The sequence below is a fragment of the Delphinus delphis genome, chromosome 1 (assembly GCF_949987515.2).
Source record: "Delphinus delphis chromosome 1, mDelDel1.2, whole genome shotgun sequence".
Taxonomy (NCBI): domain Eukaryota; kingdom Metazoa; phylum Chordata; class Mammalia; order Artiodactyla; family Delphinidae; genus Delphinus; species Delphinus delphis.
The window spans coordinates 89338513-89358655 of record NC_082683.1 but is presented as its reverse complement, the minus strand read 5'-3'; the positions used below and the strand labels follow the sequence as shown (position 1 = coordinate 89358655).

Sequence of the window (20143 nt, the reverse complement as noted above, 5' to 3'; positions counted from 1 at the left end):
CCAGTCCTTTAGCTTTCCACCGATGGAAGGGGCTGCCTATGAAGCAGGGAAATCCTTATCATGCAGAGTTCAAGCGGAAACACAAGGAGAATACATACGAGAAGTGTCACTGAGTGGAAAGACATAGGACCAGACATGACTTCTAAGTCCCTCCCAACTCTGAGTCATTATGATTTCCAGAATATGAGAAGAATGATCAACCAACCTGAATTTGAGGGTTCTTCGGTTTTGTGTTTAACTGTTTGTCGTTGTTTTTACAGTTGTTTTTCTTAGAGCCTTGAGGTTGCCTTGAGTGAAGAATATAAATTTCTTATTTCAGTTCCAACTAGTCTCATAAGAAATAGGAGGAAAACTGCTATGCAGTGACATCTTTATTAACACATCCTCCAGAACACAGCTTCTTTTAGTGTGGTCTGTCAACATCTCTATCATTCCTGTCCTACATTTCTTCTCTTCACAACTAAAGTCATTAGCATGCTAAACCACATTTCATTCTCTGAGACCAAACCTATCCTCAGACAGATAATTTATAAGGACTTTTCACCAGGTATCTCCTCTAAATCATCAGGTATCTCCTACTCTAAATTGAATAGGTTTTAGTAAATGGATTTTTTTCTGCTTTATTTTCCCCTACCTTGTACACCCCTTTCAGTAGCTTGACCCCTTATTCTTCTTTGCCTCAGTCTGTACTTTTATGAAATTCCCAGACATTCAGCATAAACATAAGACCTAGCAATGTTCAACCAGGTGATTCTGTCCTCTTCAAAGAATCAGAATTCTGTCCCTTTGCCTGTCCCTCCACTTGTGTCTCGCCAAGCCTTTACTGCTAATTATTCCTTTGGAGTCTCAACTGTTACTTGTTTCCACATTGTTTGGATAATGCCCTCGCTGGGTGCATCTCCTCTAAAGCGAAGTTTTTTCAACTATTGGTGAATGGACATAGGCCATCTATCTGCAATCTACCTGCAAAGGATGAACATAAAGAGCTCTGATCTGAACACTGGAGAAAATTGGTATAAGTCCCATATATAACATTTACTAAACGGGTGACTTTGGAAAACATTGCTTCAGTTCTTTGCGTTTCAGTTTCCTCGTAAATAAGATAATGTCTATTTCAAAGGGTAGTTGGTTCAAAAGAAGTGAGACTAATACAAGAGAAGGGGTTTTATAAAAAGAAAACCATGCTGAAATGCAAGATTTTTTTTAATTTTTATTTTTAACCTCAGTCTTCAGGATCTTTCTTTCCTGTTCAAAGCCCCTGACGTTCTGAGAGATTTCTCACACAGTAGCTTTGTATTTATAAAGCATAGCTCTGTAATTAAATTGTAAGCAAAAAATCCAAACTTGAAATCCAATTGTTAAAATTATCACTTTAATTCTTCTATTTAGAGCATGCCTAAATATTTCATGAGTTTTGTAATATTAAAAACTGCTAAATAGTTCATTTAGTTCTTCTAATTAACACAAAAGGTTCAAAGAGAACTGCATCAGTAATCACTGTGATCAGCAATGCTTTGGATAGCAATAAACCATATGCACCCTCCAGGTCCAAGTAGTCAGCTTCACGGTAGTTCAGAAAATGCTACCAGAATTATCTTCATCATATATAAAAGGGAATTTCAGATAACTGGTAGTGCAGTATGGGGATTAAACTTTCAAGCTCTGATATCAGACTGTGCAAGTGCAAATCTCAGCTCTGCTGATTACCTCCTACAAGACCTTGAGCAAGTTCCTTACTGTCTCTAAGTCTCAGTTTCCTCACCTATAAAATGGGCAGAATAACATCACCTGGTTCATAGAGTTACTGTGATATTCAAAGGCAGTAATGTATGTGAACTGCCAACTAATGGCTAGAGCACCATAAATGTTTGCTATTACTATTATATGAGTTTTACTGACACCTAAGTAACTGCTCTTTTAAGTTAAAATGAGAGCAGGTCTTTTCTCATTGGTATCCAAAATCCATCTAAATATTTCTTTCCACCTGAGGTCTTAGCTGGTTTTATTTTTATCCTCTTTTCAATGCCAATATGGGTGCCATAAAAGAGAACACTAGAGACGCTCATAAAGCTTCCTTTATTTTATCACTAAACCTGACACAGAAGTCTCTATCAAACCCACACAACTGTCAAGCACTCATCTTTTATACTAGCTTTTTTCTCTTTTGAGTTACCTTTTTTCTTGCCAGAGAGGTAACTTGCTATAGTTGAGATCATTCAGACTAACTCTGTAGTAGATAAGGCCATGGCTCTTTTCAATAATTCTTACAAGAAGACAATTGAAAGTACAAACAAAACCGGAGTCTACTTTTATTAAGCTGACACTTCAGGAAGAATGCTAAATGAACATCAAACCCTATTCACCTTTTCTGCTTCCCTCATTCCAGAGAGCAACTGACACCCTGCCCTGACATTATAAGCTCTTTACTAGTTAGCCAAACACCTGGCAAGCGAACATCAATATTAATGATGCCAGTTTTAATAATCAGTATTTGCACTGCTGTTAAAGATATTTTAATATTATAATTGGGTGGTCCCTGCTCCTTTATACAAAAGCTAAATTTATTCTAGTGAGAAGCCTTAATTTTCTGACATATTTGAGATTTGTGTCCAATGTCAGGAAAAGCCTAGTTGAAACTGTAGAGGCTATGTCGAGATATATTTGTTCCATACTGTTACTCAGCTTAAACCTTTAATTACATCATTGAAACTACTCTGCTAAGCTGTATCTATCTCTATTCTGTAGATGATCTCTTTGCATTTTTTCTTCTTTAGTATAAAAAGATTATCTTTATGATCTTATCTGATTCTAACAATATATAATTCTAAGTACATTTTTCTGTCCCAATCATAGTCAGGCATAAATGCTAGAAAGAAGGAGTAAGGGGAATCAAAAGAAAGAAATGATAATGAATCCAATACCTCAGAAATAAAAGGCAGCATAGGACACTTCTATGAGCTATCTGAAAAAGGAGACTAAAAGATAGGTTTGGCACCATTTCCTTTTCATTAGAGACTAAGGACAAGGACTGTGACGTCTTTTGGAAGTTTGTGAGTTTATAATTTATAGCTTCCCCATGATTGTTGTTGGAATGCCTATAAGCACCCTACAGTAATTTTCTCTAAAGCCCTTGAAAGGAAAAAATCTGTGTGTTGGTTGATGGTATGTGATGAGCTAGGGCCTGGGAGAGAATAAGTAGGAGACTAAATCTGTTCTGCCGCAAATTACAAGACAGAAGATGCCACAGACTATGGCAGCTCTGTGGAGAGTGGTCAGGCTGGTTTAGTCCTTTTAAGAATCTGCTTCCTACCAGGCAAAGTGCTCCAGTCTAAAGGCAAACAGACCAGCCCAGTAACACTGGGCATTGTGCAAAATAGTTCTCTGCTGGGCACCATTCACCTCCATGTTCCTAGCCCCATCTCAGCCTTTCTTTCATCCTTCCTTGTTCCAGCCCCTCCAGCCTGAGTCATTAAAGACCTTCTTTTCTAGACAAAATTCATCTCCCTCTTCTCCTGATAATATAAGAAATATCTCCTTATCTGCTGATTCCCTGGAAACCATAGAGGGAAGGACAAAGACTGAAGAATTTCAGATCCCAGCTGCAGAAGTTAGTCAGAGCTTAGCTAGGAGGCCCACTGGTTTATCTGATATTTCCACAGGAAAAAGAAACTCAGATGCAAACTGGATGGTCTGTCTATGTAACACCTGTCAGGTAGGTTTTCCAATATCCATATGATTGACCTTTAAGAACGATTATCTGGATGTTCAGCATCATATTAATATGGCCATAGCACTGGAATTAAAAGCAAGATTCTACAGCTATACAGTCCAATAAGGAGGGCACTGTGGCTATTGGGCACTTGGGATGTGGCTGGTCCAAGTTGAGGTGTGCTATAAGTGTAAAATGCACACTCAATTTCAAAGAGTGTACAAAAAAGGAGAAAAAAGCAATGTAAAGTATTTCATGAATAATTTTTATGTTGAGTACATGCTGAAATGATAATATTTTGGATATACTGGGTTAAATAAAATATATTATTAAAAGTAATTTCACTTGTTTCTTTTTACTGTTTTAAACCTGCCTACTAGAAAATTTAAAATTATACACATGGCTCTCATTCTATTGGACAGTACTGCTCTGGCTTCATACATAGCTCTACTACATACAAACTGTGCATTCTTAGGCAAGTTAACTAATTTTCTCTTCTGTGAAATGGGAATAATAATTATTCCTACTTCTTAGCATCGTTCTTTGTACCCATGCATCAGCTAGTCAATGGATGTGAGCTATCCCGTGTAACAGGGTCTGACCTTGAGCAGGCAGCATTCTTCAGCCTCAGCAAACCCCAAAGAGAACTCAGTTGAGAGTCAAGCCACTGACACTCTCAGCACCTGGAATAATGAATGAGTGTCTCTCTGGGCTGTGCATTAAGACATCCACAACAGCTTCTGATTGCATAGTGAAGAATGTATGCTCAAAGCAGAGTTCTTCTGAAAAATAACTAGACAAAAAATAAGTTACTTATTTTTGTACTTGATAGAATGTACTTGATATGGCAGATAGGAAGTAGCCAATATATCCTGTAGCTGGATATGGACTAATTATTGAAAAAGACATATGAAAGACAGATAATAATACTAGAAAATACACATTAAGTGCCTAAAGAATAACACAGACAATCCTTCAGAAGAGGTTGAAACCATGAGGACTGAGTAAATTGAAGGTTTGTAAGAGAGGTATTCCAAGTAGGAGAACAAAATGAGTTAACATACAAAGATGTGAAACAAGGTTGCACGCTTTCAGGACACAAAAAGACCAATTTGGTTGGAAAGAAGTTTCTTATAGGAAGATACAGAAAAACTAGAAACATAAATAGGAGGCAGACTGCAGGAGAACAGGAATGTCACTTTAAGATAAGGTTCTAGGGAGTTTGGGTGACAAGTGCACAAAAGTAATTTGGGAAGATCAGTTCGGTGGCCTATGCGAAAATACTATCTTTAACTCTTCTGAGACTCTATATCCTTTGCAAAACAATGCTGGTCTAATTATTTTTACCCTATATTCTCATGTGATACCTTTCCAGCTTTATTAATAATTGACCCTTTAATACATGGGAAGCTCTCTGGGAGAGGACTTTGCTTCAGAATATCACACATGAGTAATAATCAGAAAAATACATACTACTAATTACCACTTACTGTTGAGGAAGACAAGCTAACAGAGCCTGTGTAGAAAGATTGGTGATATGTGACTAAGTATTGAATATTTAGTGGATACTTCTAAAGCTGCATTAAATTGTCCAAATATGACAGAAAGCATTAGGAAGTGGTGTAGGATCAATAAATAGTTAATAATATGGAATCAAAAGAAAAAGATTCTCCTTCTGAGCACTGAAAAGGAAGGTATAACTGAACGAAGCTGTGCTGCCTATGTGAATTATTTAATCTCTTTCTTTTTAACTTTAGAGAATAAAATCACAAACTTTAAATATCAAAAAATAACATGCTTTGCTTACAATTATACAAACCCACACTCTTTCTCTCTTTGTCTGTGTTTTCTGTGTTTTGTGCTATTGATTTCCTCAGACTCAGATTAGTCCCAAAGAAGGGTGGCAGGTATACAGCTCAGCACAGGATCCTGATGGACGATGCATTTGCACAGTGGTTGCTCCAGAACAAAACCTGTGCTCCCGGGATGCCAAAAGCAGGCAGCTTCGCCAGCTGCTGGAAAAGGTAGGTGTCCTCTGTCCCCTGTGAATATTTTTATTGAAATATACTATTCTTTGAAAAAGAAATTATGGGAAAGCAGGTAATGGTGAGGAGGGTTCTTCCAATTTTTGTACCCCTTCTCAAATAAATGCTTTCCCCTTCCTTTAAAGTAGTACCTCAAGATTCCTGCTCTGTTGTTCTATTTATATGACTTTTACTTTTCCCAATTTTGCCTTAAGACTGGTTTTCTGTCATATTTCTTAATATCTAGTCTATCTCTCCTTAAGAAGAAAATAGTATGAAATGTTATTTCAATGACAGAAATTCAGCCTCAACTTTCAGGATCACACTAGGCTCTTTGAGCTCATACTTTTCGATCTCATTAACAATCTTGCAGAGAAGTTAAAATAATGGCATACAATATGCAAGCTATCTGGACAGATAATGAATAATTCCAAGTATTTAACATCATTTTCTAAGTCATTCCTTTGAACATTAAGTTCTTCAATTTCATTCAATAGCATTCTCTCCATATAATTTACTTAAGCTGGATCCATAACAATCAAATGCAGAATGCCCTTGATTTATTCTCTTTCACAGATGAAAGTCATCTCATGAAAGGTTATTTATGTTTAGTTTAGGGAGGAAAAAAAAACAATGAATGGTTCTTTCAATTTCCTCATTCACACTTCCACTGTGTTGGCCTCTGAATATAGTTGGACAGCTGGGGTGGCCAGAGTGATGGAAGGATGACAACATATTTGAATTTTAAATATCTTCAGGGATAATAAGATAAATTAGGTAGTATGTGTTTTTAGAGGATATCATGCTCAACAATTCACTCTGTGCAATATCCTTTCCATGATCATCTACACAATTATAGCACTGAATAGGAAGCTTTAACAGAAAATTAAGAGAAGCTAGAAAAATGAAAGCACTGAATTTGTTAATACAGACATCCCTAGTTTATGCAATTTTAAGTCTAGCTACAGTAATTCTCTTCCACTGCCATATAATTAAAATAACTTTCCTCAGTGTACATTACTTGGAAGTATAACGATGCCCTAAGATTTTAAGAAGACTTTTTTTTTCATATTTTCATACAGAGATTAGTCTGCTTTTTCTGCCCTTACCCTTGGACTCATCATCACCTGTTTGCTCTCTCTTCTTAAGTCTCTTTTTTAAAAAGATCCAGTCTTCCCTGCTCCTTCAATATCTGTCCCCTAAACAAGAGCAAATGTAACTGTCATTCAAGTTAATGACCCCAGCTAACGTGCCTCTCAACTGTTAAAACTGTTCATGACATATGAACTACGATTATTCTTCTCTTCATAGATTTTCTTTATATCTATGAAAAAGTTCAAACATATAGTTTAATATTGTTTGGTTACTAGGGAAATAAATTATGTTGGTAAAAAGATTTCATCTTTTAAATCCAATTTTCCTTTTCTATTAACTTGTATTTCCTCTCAGATTACTAACTTTTTACTCCATCTTCTTTTCTATGCAAAAATATCTTCTTTCTACATCAACTATGATGAGAAACATTTTCTTAGACTCGATAATCTTATTTCTGTTACTATTTTCAGTACAGCATTGCATACACACACCCACACATAGACTTGGACATTTCTTCAAAAATCAGCTGAAAAATTCAAATGAACTATGAATGTCAGAAAGTGGATATTATTCTCTTCATGTCCAGAGGGAAATGTATTCCAGAGCTATGATAAAACCAGGAATTAGTAAAGGATGAATAAGGTATGAAAAGTACAACTAAGGGGACTGATTGAAGCAATCATTGAAGTTTATATGACCATACCATCCAATAGGCAATTTGTTTACCGTTTTAACGAAATTCTAGAAAATCACACCTTTAAAAATGCAGCTGTATATCACAGGGAGATCAGCTCGGTGCACTCTGACCACCTAGAGGGGTGGGATAGGGAGGGTGGGAGGGAGACGCAAGAGGGAGAGATATGGGGATATATGTATATGTATAGCTGATTCACTTTGTTATACAGCAGCAACTAACACAACAATGTAAAGCAGTTATACTCCAATAAAGATGTTTTAAAATAATGCATCAATACCTAAATGACAAAAAACAAAATTTATTAACAAAATCAAGGTCACCACAGGTTAGATCAATCAAATTCGCCATTTGGTAGTGTTATGGAAACAGAGGAATAATAAATTGTGTGTACTATTTAGAGTGGCCTGAAGGAAGTAAGTAGCACTGGTTTGCTGCACTGACCCAAAGAAAAAAACATCTGAAAGCAGCATTCCTTATGCAGACTGAGCCAGTCCCTTGCTGGCTTCTCTATAGTTTTACAAATATCCAAGGTACCAGATGGCAAATAGGAGCGTGACCGTTAAGCAGCCCATTTCATTATTAACTAAAGGATTGATTTATTCTACAGTAAGGGAATATTCTTATTGAGAATAATATTAATAACAATAGTTCCCATCTATTGTATTGTATCTGCTCCATTCAAACCTTATAGCAGAGGTTGTTGCCCTTCTAAGTTTACATAAAAGGAAACGTGTTTTTTGAGGCTAAAAAACTTATCAATGTCACTCAACCAGTAGACTGTGGAGCCATACCAGATCAACTTTGCATTTTCTCAACACTATGCCAGTGTCATTCAAAATGCCACTGGTGGTACCCACACTTATTTAACTGATGCTCTGTCAAATATTTTGAATAAGTATTTATACTACTGAATATTAGAAAAATTACAATTGGTTTCACAATACATCAGGTCTTAGTGTACACAAACTAAAATTTTTCACTTAAAAAAAATGCTTGTCTGTTAGCTATGTAGCATCTCTGTACAGGCCCGCATTGTCTAGGTCAATATTTCCTAAACTGTGATTTTTGGAATAGGATGCTGATGACATCCTCCAATAAAATAATCTTAAGAAACACGGTACATGATACTTAACTCTTGAAGATTTCCGTCCCATGGTTTAATACTAAAGGTTCTGTGAAGACCTACAGTAAAGAAATCCCTGTTTATTTTTGTTAATCCCAACGCTATCCAAGCATACTGAACTGTAGGGCTTCTTTTTTTCAAGTGGCCTCCACACTAATTATAAATGAGAGTGAAAGTCTAAGTTAATTTGTGTTTAAGTTCAGAAAGGCCTCAGACGTTTTATTTATACAAAGAACCAAGGTAAATAAAGAGTTCAAAAAATTATCAGTGAAGAGTAACAATGAGCTTGCCACACTATGTAGACAGTCTACCCAGGGGCATGTGTAGACAGCTGAATAGCAGGACATCAGAGATAAGCAGACTAAAAGAGGAATGAGTCTCCTTCCCACAAGTGTAATCATGGGGATCCAATCTCAAGTATCACCAAGGAAACTGATTCTCAGTGGGTCTCCATAACCAGTGGGAAACTGAACAGTCCTAGGTACAGCCAGCAGGAAAAGCAAAAGGCAGCCCAGAACCATCCTCCCCAGTTAGACAGCTCCATCTCTAGCCATCACCCCAAATGTAGCTCTTATAATTATACATGATTCTGCTTGAAGGTCACAATCAAGTCTCAGCAAAAATTCTCTCAGTGCATTTTCACATAACACAAAGTTGAAAATTAAATTGACAGGGTAAGTTAGAGGCAAAATAAGAGAGGCTGTTTTAACTTTATCCAGGATCTCTCACTTGCCTATCATTTTCTAATTGTATGGATTCTGCCTAAGTACACAGAATTCCTAGGAAAATATTGGACATGCCAGAGATGCGTGTTTTCATAGATAAATGTCATATTTAAATGTGTAGATAGTTTCTTTAACACAAATGGCTTTTCTTTATTCATGCTTCACCATAATGGAGTTGAAAATTATTTTGAAAGCATTGCATTCATCCAAGATGCAGTTACCATGCTTTCAATGTTGCCTCAGTAATTCTGCACTGCATCAAAGTTTTTTTTAAATGAAGCTTTCTGAATGTAGGAATGATAGTAAATTAAGAAACATTTGAGGCTCATGTAATACCATAGCTAAACCAGTGACAGGAGAAAGATACTTTTGTTAAAATATTAAAATACTTGCTACATGTTACTACTGTTGGAAGCCTGAGATAATTTTACCCAATAAATATTTATTGAGCAATTATTCTGTGCCTAGTTCTGTGTAAGGTCTTGGGAATAAAAGGTATGAATAAGACACAGATTCTAACCTCAATGAGTTTACAGAAGGGCAGCCACTTTTCTGCTTCCCATTCACACACATTACACAATTAGATTTAATATAAGCTAGACTGTAGTATGTCCCGAAAAGACAGGGTTTATAAAGGACAGGACTATGGATCAAGACAGCAGAAAAAGAAACAGAAAAATGTGACCTTCTCTGACAAAAAAAAAAAAAAAAAAAAAAAACAAGTGGAGGAACTGAGGCAAGCCAAAGCAGCAGAATTCACTGCCTTTTCTGAATGTTCCAATGCTGAGGAATATATTGACAACGGGCTCTTTAAAGCTAGCTGGTCCACTTAGCTTTGTGACTTACCTGATGACAGAAATTGTCTCTGAACAAATCCCTTCCTTATTTGTAACTCACAAGGTTTTACAATGAAAATAACTTTTTTATGTGTTACATAAATAATACTTATTTTAAAATACATGGAATAACACATAAAAATATATGAAATGAAGTAAAACTCATCTGAAATCCCATTTTTTGAGCCCATGCTTTCATGTATTCATTTATGCATATAAAATTTATATACAATATTTACCAGGGACCTCTTTCTACAATATTTATTACTTCTCCTCTCACCCACACCTCACCACCCCCCACCAGAAAACTAATTTTAACCACCTAATATGTATTCTTCTAATCCTTCCATATCTTTCTCCATGTTTTTTGCTTACATACTCCTTTCTTTTACATAAGTGTGCTCAAGTGTGTGTTTATGTGTGTGTGTGTGTACGTGTGAGACATAGTGAGAGAAAGAGAGAGGGAGAGAGGTGAATTTTATTTAGAATAAAAGGATTCAAATTATATAAAGATCTTTACATTTGCTTTTCTCACTTACTTTTCTCATGTATATTCCTCCATGTTAAGCAATGTTTCTCAAAATGTATAAACATAAGAATCACTTAGGGAATCTTGATAAAATGAAGAGTCTGCCTCAGTACCTCTGGGGTGGGCCCCAAGATTCTGCATTTCTGACAGGTTCACAGGTGATGCCAACGTTGTTGCTCTGTAGACAATACTGTGAGTACCAAAGTATAGAGCTCTATTGTATCCTTTAAATTAGTTTAGTCATATTCTATTCCTCAACTCATTTAATAGCTTTCCTCCTATTAGAGGCTTTCACTTTGTTTTCCAGACTCTGCTGCCATAAGAATTAGTCTTTCTTTCCTCATTTCTACATGCTTTATAGGTCACCTATTTCCCACTTCTAAATAGCCTGGGGCTCAATGAACTTGGGATGGTACCATCACCTTAACATATGTTTATTGCCTATCTACCAAACACTTGATGCAGTGGCCATTTTCCAAGTCTCTTAAACAGTATGGTCTCTGAGTTAGGAGGTGTCCCAATGCTACCACCACTCATCTTGCTCAGTTCAGCCTCACCCCTGGGAGTACTTCAGATGCAGCTTGAAGTAACTGTACTGGAATGAATGCATGCTAGATCTGCTGGACACTTCACCACCATCCACAATTGCTAAGCATCCCAGACCCTGAGGAAGTCAGTCAGTACTTAAAGAAACAACTTATCTTAACATTTAATAGATAGAGCTTATGCTTACTAAGCCCTGGAATGAATATTCTATTTTTTTAATTTATTTTTCTGATATATCAAATTCTTATTAATATTTAGTCATTTCTAATGCTAGAATGTCCATTTTATTATTTCCTGCCTAGGTACAGTTTTCTTTTGCTAAATTATTTGAATGTTTATCATGAAGAATTAGCCTTCTGAAAGTATGTCCTGTGGAAATGCAATTATGGATTTGGCACTTCCGGTTTTTAATGTTAATGTCATTTTTCCTACTTCAGTAGTGATTGTATATACCTGTAAACAGACAATAATGCCAATGTTCTTGTTTAACAGGTTCAAAACATGTCTCAGTCTATTGAAGTCTTAAACTTGAGAACTCAGAGAGATTTCCAATATGTTCTAAAAATGGAAACCCAAATGAAAGGGCTGAAGGTCAAGTTTCGGCAGATTGAAGATGACCGGAAGACACTAATGACCAAGCATTTTCAAGTAGGTTTGGCTTCAGCAATCTTGTCAGTCCAAATGAGACACTGAGTATGATGGACAGCCACCATGGCACTCAGCTAGAAATACCTGTACATCGGCCCATATATGCAAGGTTCAAAATTCACTGGGGACATCAATAATCTCTCCACTGAAACTGACCATTAGCTGGTAGGAATGCATAGAAGACTTGTTATAAAAAGAGCCTTATCCTCCTAGAGCTAGGTGGAGATTCTGGATAGATTTAAAGGCATTTCAATATGTATGACAATGGTAAATCTAGGAAAATTAATAATTAAATTTATCAAAGATTTTCTGATGATTTTATGCCTTGCTAATATGAGGAGAAATACAGAGAATATGAATTATTAAAAGAGGCAATAATACCATTATTAACAGCACATAAACAAGGGCTGTTTCACAATTTGATACAAAAAAGTACTTATTTTATTTTATTTTTTAATTTATTTTTTTGGCTGCGTTGGGTCTTCGTTGCTGAGCGCGGGCTCTCTCTAGTTGCGGCGAGCGGGGGCTACTCTTCGATGCAGTGCGCAGTCTTCTCTTGTGGAGCATAGGCTCTAGGAGCACAGGCTTCAGTAGTTGTGGCACATGGGCTCAGTAGTTGTGGTGCACCGGCTTAGTTGCTCCGCGGCATGTGGGATTTTCCGAGACCACAGCTCGAACCCGTGTCCCCTGCATTGGCAGGCGGATTCTTAACCACTGCGCCACCAGGGAAGTCCCACAAAAAAAGCATTTTTTTAGACTTTAAGCTGTTTATTGGTAATTATCTAGAAACACTGAAAATGGAGAAACAATGCTTTTAAGCATGCTATGTGGATTTTTATTACCTATGTATGACACTGTCATAGATTAAAATAAAATCTATGAAAATGCCATTTGAACCTCTATTAAAAAGAAATACTCTGCCTTACAAAGGCATAGCACACTGTTTATAAAACATACTGTGATTTTACGAGCATAATAGCCTCTGCTTTCCCTGTCAGTTAGGAAGTGAGATACACTGCTAATGGTGAGGGAGTGGGCCTGAATCCAAGTTCTTGGTCAAACATTAGAAGTGCTTTTCATACAAAATTATGATTGGCAGGGAGCTAGTCAGGGACATGAAACAGGGTCTCTGCATGACACAGTTTAATATGGCCGAAATTAGCATGGTTTTGTAGTTTTCTTCAGTGGTGCTCGGGAGCCTGAGTAGAAAGGTATCAAAAACAATCTTGCACTGAACCAGTTTTACAGTTTTCCCAGAAATGTACAACAGAAGGACAAGAGGGTAAGAAAGTTCAGGGTATTGACAAGAGAGGGGGCTAAAGTGATGAATCATGAGATTAAATTGAAGAGAGAAGTAAGCAAAGCCAGAAGGTTAAGAAATGATAACAAATTATAGCAAGGCCTAGAAGATAAAAATAAATTTAAAGATTATTGGAAATAAGAGAATGAGTAAACTAGGAGAATAGAGAAATTATGGGGGAATGGTAAACACAGAAGAGTATACAGAAGAGTATAAGGCTGAAAAGCAAATAAATTAATTTTAACCAACATTTATTGAGCACATACTGTGTACAAGGCAGTGTTGGGCCCTCTGCTGGGTATATACTGCATAATCTCTCTTCTTTGAAAGACAACTAACAAACAGGCAGGTAAAATCTGACAGTAAAAAGAGGCATAAACATCAAAATGGCACAAAGGGAAGAATTATTAATTTTTCTTAATTTTGTTTAGAGAAGTTCAGGTAAAGAGCTACAGGGCTTGGCAATATTCAAGAAAATGGTTTTGGACTAGTGCCCACTTTCCTCCCCAGAAATACTAAATTACAGAGGAGATCAAGAAAACCAAAAGATGTTCAATGTCTATTTTCAATATTCAGGGTTAGGGTGTAGACGATAGAGCAATACCGTGAGCCTGATGTGATGCTGAGGCTATCAACAAAGTAGGAATGATCAGCCGGTACTTATGGCACATAGGGAGCATTCCCAGAAAGGAAGGGGGACAGAAGGAGAGAAGCTCGGGGTTTCTGGCTCAGAGTGAAAATCATTCAAGTTCAGATGGACAATACAGAACTCTGTGACGCCAAGGGACAGCTTGCAAGTACCAGGGCTGGCAGAGTTGGTGACAAATGATGATGGGTGTGCATCTATGGGAACTTATGGGAGAAGAGAGGAGACAAAGAAACAAAAAGATACAAGGCTGAGAGAAAAAAAAAAGAGAAAGTTGCCTATTCTATAAGTTTGCCTAGCAGAAGCCAAGCCACCAATAAGAAAACTTAATTTTTAGGCAGCACCATAGAACATGATGATTTTGATTTTCCTAGTTCATGTAATCCACGTGGATACTGAATTTATACGTATAAGTCAAACTCCAAATAGCAATAATGATAATAACATCATTTTCTTGAAGAATTACACATATTCAACACATAGTTCCAAGCACTTTAAATATACTATATATTAGTTAATCTAATCCTCACAACAATCCTATAAGGTAGACACTGTGTTTATTCCCATCATTCACATGAAGAAACTGATGTACAAAGAAATTACACAATTGGTCCAGGATCGTATATCTAATACATATCAGAACTACAAAGTCCAGCTCCCGAGTTAAGCCTCCTAATACCAATGCTATACCGCCTCTCCAGGTAGACTCTAGCTCTCTGAATTAAATTTAATAATAATAATTAAATGCTCAATATATGCTTGTTGAATATATTTATTCACCAAGTCCGATCATGAGTCAGATTTTGCTCCAGCTGCTGAGGTGCCATATATGAGAAGAAGAAATGGAACATTCCAAAAGTAAGTTTAACATTGAAGAATACTTTTAAATTGGAAGAAAATCCTCCTCTGGCACACCCTTTTCAGCTTATCAAAAAATCTAAGTAGGTTGTGTCTTCTATATTCTTTATGATAAAAAAGCTGGTTCTCGTTATCATACTTGAGACTATCATTCTTATATAAAGAAATCCTGGTTGGGTAAGATAGTCTAGGTATACACTTTGCTATAAGAGCAACATAGTAGAAAATGAAATTCTAGAAAGGATAAGTAAGCACAGATCTGTGTTATTCTACTTTAATCTTTTAAGTATTCGATACGTATATTAGTTGGACTTTCTATTGCTCTCTGACAAGTGTCCAGAGTTAGAACTGACTGACAATAATTGAATTATAAATTTTTGAAAAGACCCCAAAATTCATATATATATACACACACACACACACACACACACACACACACACACATATATATAATTTTTAGCTCAGGGGAAATAAAATGCCACCAAAATTGTGACACTGAATTACTCTCTTTTCAATATTCCCATAGTAGAATGTAAAACTCTTCATTGTAACAGTTGCTATAATATGCAGCAAATGGTACCATCAGAACTCTTCTCATTAAAATCCTAATGAAGCAACTGTGTCTTCCTTTAGGGATAGCACAAAATGCTCAAACTAATAAGTTTATTTCAAAATGAGCCACTAAAATGAGCAAAGCTATGCAATTCTGCCTTTTGACTGTGATATTTATCAATCTTTCTCATTAAGACTCTCTGTCCCCTCCCACTCAACATGGACGTACAGACAAATTCTAAGCATTCCAATCTTACAGAACAAGTGGAAATTTCCCCCAAGATACACAAGCCCATAAATCAGGGTGGCAATGGGAGCTCCTGCTATTTTAATGCATTGATAGTGATAACATGTTCTAAATGTAATTGTAAAATGCAATTTTCAGCTCCTTAAATTAGTTAGTATACAGCATGGTTTCTGTTATGATCATAGCAGTGACAGCTCTTCAACGAATGAGATAAATTGCAATAAACTCACAACTGAATCAAACTCATGAAATATTTTCACTGACCACCACCACCAAGTTAAAAGAAGGGAAAAAAAGGTGACATGTTCAGAAACTGAAAGTGAAACTGCAGGTTTGGCTCAGTCCCAAGATAGGAGTGAGGGAAACAGGGCTGGCAAAGTATACTTCTTGCTCTCTAGACAAAAATCAACGTTTCAGTTTCAAACAACTCTGTGCTCTTTTATTACATCAATTATGAGCACCTTAGCCCCTGAAAGAGTTAATTTCACTACACTGGTAAGCAACTCTGCCTTACATAAAGAGCTCTAAATTATCTTTGCTTAGGCAAATGAAGTCGGAGAATGGGTAATAATTCAAAATAGTAAACAGCAACATACATTTCTCTGAGTTTTGAAAAGCTTTGCATGATTTACTATACTTGCTGAACTTACCTTCCTAATGATGCTGTGCTAAGAAGGATATTAAAAAGAGGGAGGAGTAGAAGGACAGAGTGGTGGAAGCCCAAAGTTGGAAAAATTCTGTTAGGCAAAAGCTGTTCCAGGATCCAAAATTTCCTGTAAGTACCCCTATATTATTAATAATTAGTTAATGGGTAAATAGACTTAACTAAACAGGATATTTGACCTATTTCTAATAATTCATAACTAGAAGATGGACCCTGCTTCTATTTCCTAACTAAATAATGCATTGTTCACTTTATAAAATGCCACCAGAAAGCAAGATAGTACATAAACCCCGAACTGCTACCATAGGAAGTTTTGTAATTATGATAAGGATCAATTTGTTTCATAAGCAAGTAACCATTTAAAGAGGTGTTCTTGTATTGAAAAGCTGAGATAAGTGGATTACTATTAATGATCATGTAGCCACTTACATTCTCACGAAATACACAATTTCAATCAAAAATCAATAAGCAGGGCTTCCCTGGTGGCGCAGTGGTTAACAGTCCACCGGCCGATAAGGGGGACATGGGTTCGAGCCCCGGTCCGGGAGGATCCCGCATGCCGCGGAGCGGCTGGGCCCGTGAGCCATGACCGCTGAGCCTGCGCTTCCGGAGCCTGTGTCCGCAATGGGAGAGGCCCACATACCGCAAAAAAAAAAAAAAAAAAAAAAAAAAAATCAATAAGCAATTGTGAATCTGTCTTAAGAATCTCCCTTAAGTATCATGTGAAAAAGAACGTTGCTGTTTGATCTGTTTAAATGACTCTCATGAATACAATTGGCTGCTTTTCACAGGAGTTGAAAGAGAAGATGGACGAGCTCCTGCCCTTGATTCCTGTGCTGGAACAGTACAAAACAGATGCCAAGTTAATCACCCAGTTCAAGGAGGAAATCCGGAATCTGTCTGCCGTCCTCACTGGAATTCAGGAGGAAATTGGAGCCTATGACTATGAGGAACTACATCAAAGGGTGCTTAGCTTGGAAACCAGACTTCGTGACTGCATGAAAAAGCTAAGTGAGTAGAACAGTCCATTTGTCCAGGTTGCATTTTTAAGTAGTTTCAATGACAACTGCATTCTTACATTTTGGAAATAGTCATGAATTCCTAATTCTAGGGAAACCAGCACCTGCTTTCTAAGTGTAAAATAAGCGTTCCTTGGGCTTCCCTGGTGGCGCAGTGGTTGAGAGTCTGCCTGCCAATGCAGGGGACACGGGTTCGAGCCCTGGTCTGGGAAGATCCCACATGCCACGGAGCAGCTGGGCCCGTGAGCCACAACTACTAAGCCTGCGTGTCTGGAGCCTGTGCTCTGCAACAAGACAGGCCACGACAGTGAGAGGCCTGCACACTGCAATGAAGAGTGGCTCCCGCTCTCTGCAACTGGGGAAAGCCCTCCAGCAGAAACGAAAACCCAACACAGCCAAAAATAAAAATAAATTAATAAATTAATTAAAAAAAAAAGAACAGTTAAAAAAAAAAGTGTTCCTTGATGGCTTAAGCAGGCCTGGTTATTCAAGGTTATCTGACTAACAGTTGCCTGATTTTCAGAGCACCCTGTTACCGCGGTGGCTTGAAATAAGAGGTCTGGCAAATACAGCAATGCTATTGGCTACACTAATGGAAATAAGCTTTATTTCAGATTATCGGTGACGGTCAATCACTGTGTGGCCACGGAAGAGGAAAGCCATTTCTGGCAGTAGAGAAAGTTAGAGACTGGGGAAAAGGCCATTGCCCTGGGACCAAATGTGAAACAGCAATGATAAGGAAATGAATACAATTTCTCTACTATGCAGAGCTGCCATCTGCTGCTCTGATCCACTCAAGAAATAAAAAGGAGGTACCTACTCAAATACATATTCACTACTCTACAAGGGGCCAAGCACGTGACATGGGGAATGAACTTTACTTTTTGACTACTAAAATGTGTGGTTCCACGTGGCCTGAGTTTACAAACTTTTCCATTGCCACTCAGTTGAAGTTATCATGGGACTAGTTTGTAACAATGTGAAATAAATAAGTGTTCATGAATTGACTAAGAGGGATTGTAAACCCATTTAGGAATAGTATTTTAGTTGTTAACATGCTGTGATATGATGGTGTTAGGTGAGGGGGACTCAATAACCATAGAAAGTGTTCTCTCAAGGTAAGAAAAACTTTCCTGGAATAGGAAATAAACTGGGAAGAGGAGTAAAGAATTTCAAAAAAAGAGTCAATTTCTAGTAAAGAAACATTCAGAGCATAAATGTAAACACAAAATAAAGTTTGGATGACTTACAAAAATATTTTAAAGACTACTTATTTTACAGGTGCAATCCAAATGATAAAAAAAAAGATAGCTAAAATACAATATGTTGCGTTCAGTAATCACAGCCTCAAAACAAAGTGGGGAATCACCACATTGGAGGCCCCACTGCAGTCATCTCAGGATTTCCAAGAGAATCTAACAGAATTTATCAGAAGGCAGTAACGTAAACTCCTAAGGCTAAACACACGTGCAGCAACCCTCAGCTCCTTATTTCTCATCATGCAAGGCCCATACTTTTTCACCTGTAACTGGTCTCCTAATAATCATGACTCCAATAGATTCCGTGACTTGCTCTTCTCTACCCACTGTCCACCTTTTTGCCAAAGGGATTTTTTTTAAGTACAAGTCTGAAATTATTTTCCTCTATTTAAAATTTCCTATGAATCCCTTATGTCCGATACAGCCCATGGCTTAGGAGGGCCTTCATTGTGGCACTCCCTACATCTCCCATCTTCGGTCCTGCCATTTCTCCCCTCATACACTATCCCCCAGTCACATGTGCTCCACACTCTAACCATGGGGCCATATTGAGAAGCTGTTTGTTCCTTCTCCTGAAACACTCTTTCCCCTGTTTATCCTTGCTTTATAAATAAACATACTTAAAACCTGCCACGTGTGACAGACTCCTATTCATTTTGCAGGTCTCAGTTTAAATGTAATGTCTCACCTGAATTTTCACTGCCCTCCCCATGTGTCCTCTGCATCCCTGCTAGGTGCTCTCAAATCTTGAAATCTCACCAATGATTGGACTTTTCATGTTTCATTATCATTTTGTGTTATTGGATGTCTCTTTTGCTAGACTTCTGTTCCATAAGAATAAGTACGTCTATGATATTCACTCTAAATACTGTATCTCCCATTGCCTAGAAAACTAAGAAAAGTTTCTCAGTAAATATTTGCTGAATAAATTAATTCTATAAGCAGTCATAGTAACAATTTCTAAACTTTCAACAGAGTAAATATTAGGTATTTCAACAAGTAGCCGAGAACAATCCCCTTTACTTGCAAAACAATGATCTCTTTTAGCTACATATTTGTGTCAAGATGGCATAGGACTGATTAAGATTAAGCAAGGGAAAAGTCATTTATTTAATACAGCACTTAAAAACTCCCTTATATGGTGTGCTTTTATAATTCAAGTTGTGGAGTTTATTGCTAACAGAAAATAGGTAAATATTACTGCATAAAGAAATTCTGCTGTCATATTTTATTCTTTTTTAATCAAGAAATACTTTTAGGGGCTTCCCTGGTGGCATAGTGGTTGAGAGTCCGCCTGCTGATGCAGGGGACATGGGTTCGTGCCCCGGTCCGGGAAGATCCCACATGCCGCGGAACGGCTAGGCCCGTGAGCCATGGCCGCTGAGCCTGCGCATCCGGAGCCTGTGCTCCGCAACGGGAAAGGCCACAACAGTGTGAGGCCCGCATACCGCAAATAAGCAAATAAACAAATAAATAAATAAATATTTTAGTTCAATGCACAGATTCATTTTATAGCTTGCCAGATGATGTCTGGCAAGAAGAAAATCCCAAACCAAGAATTGTTTTAGTGCTCTCAATACCTAAAAGTTACTTTAGGGGTTCAAAGGAGTATTCAAATGCATATTTATTAGCCCATAAAATATCTGGGTAAAGATATTCTATAAAT

The 20143-nt window shown here is 37.3% G+C and overlaps 1 protein-coding gene across 3 annotated transcripts in view; it reads left to right on the top strand.

The window, feature by feature from the left end:
- The window catches only part of OLFM3 (olfactomedin 3), a 195289-nt gene that overhangs the window by 145752 nt on the left and 29394 nt on the right, over window positions 1–20143 (top strand). For all 3 annotated transcript variants that reach the window (XM_060006418.1, XM_060006419.1, XM_060006417.1), the window contains exons 2-4: window positions 5587–5733; window positions 11777–11932; window positions 16991–17210. In XM_060006418.1, the coding sequence (XP_059862401.1) occupies window positions 5587–5733; window positions 11777–11932; window positions 16991–17210 (523 nt within the window). The remainder of the gene's footprint in view (window positions 1–5586; window positions 5734–11776; window positions 11933–16990; window positions 17211–20143) is intronic.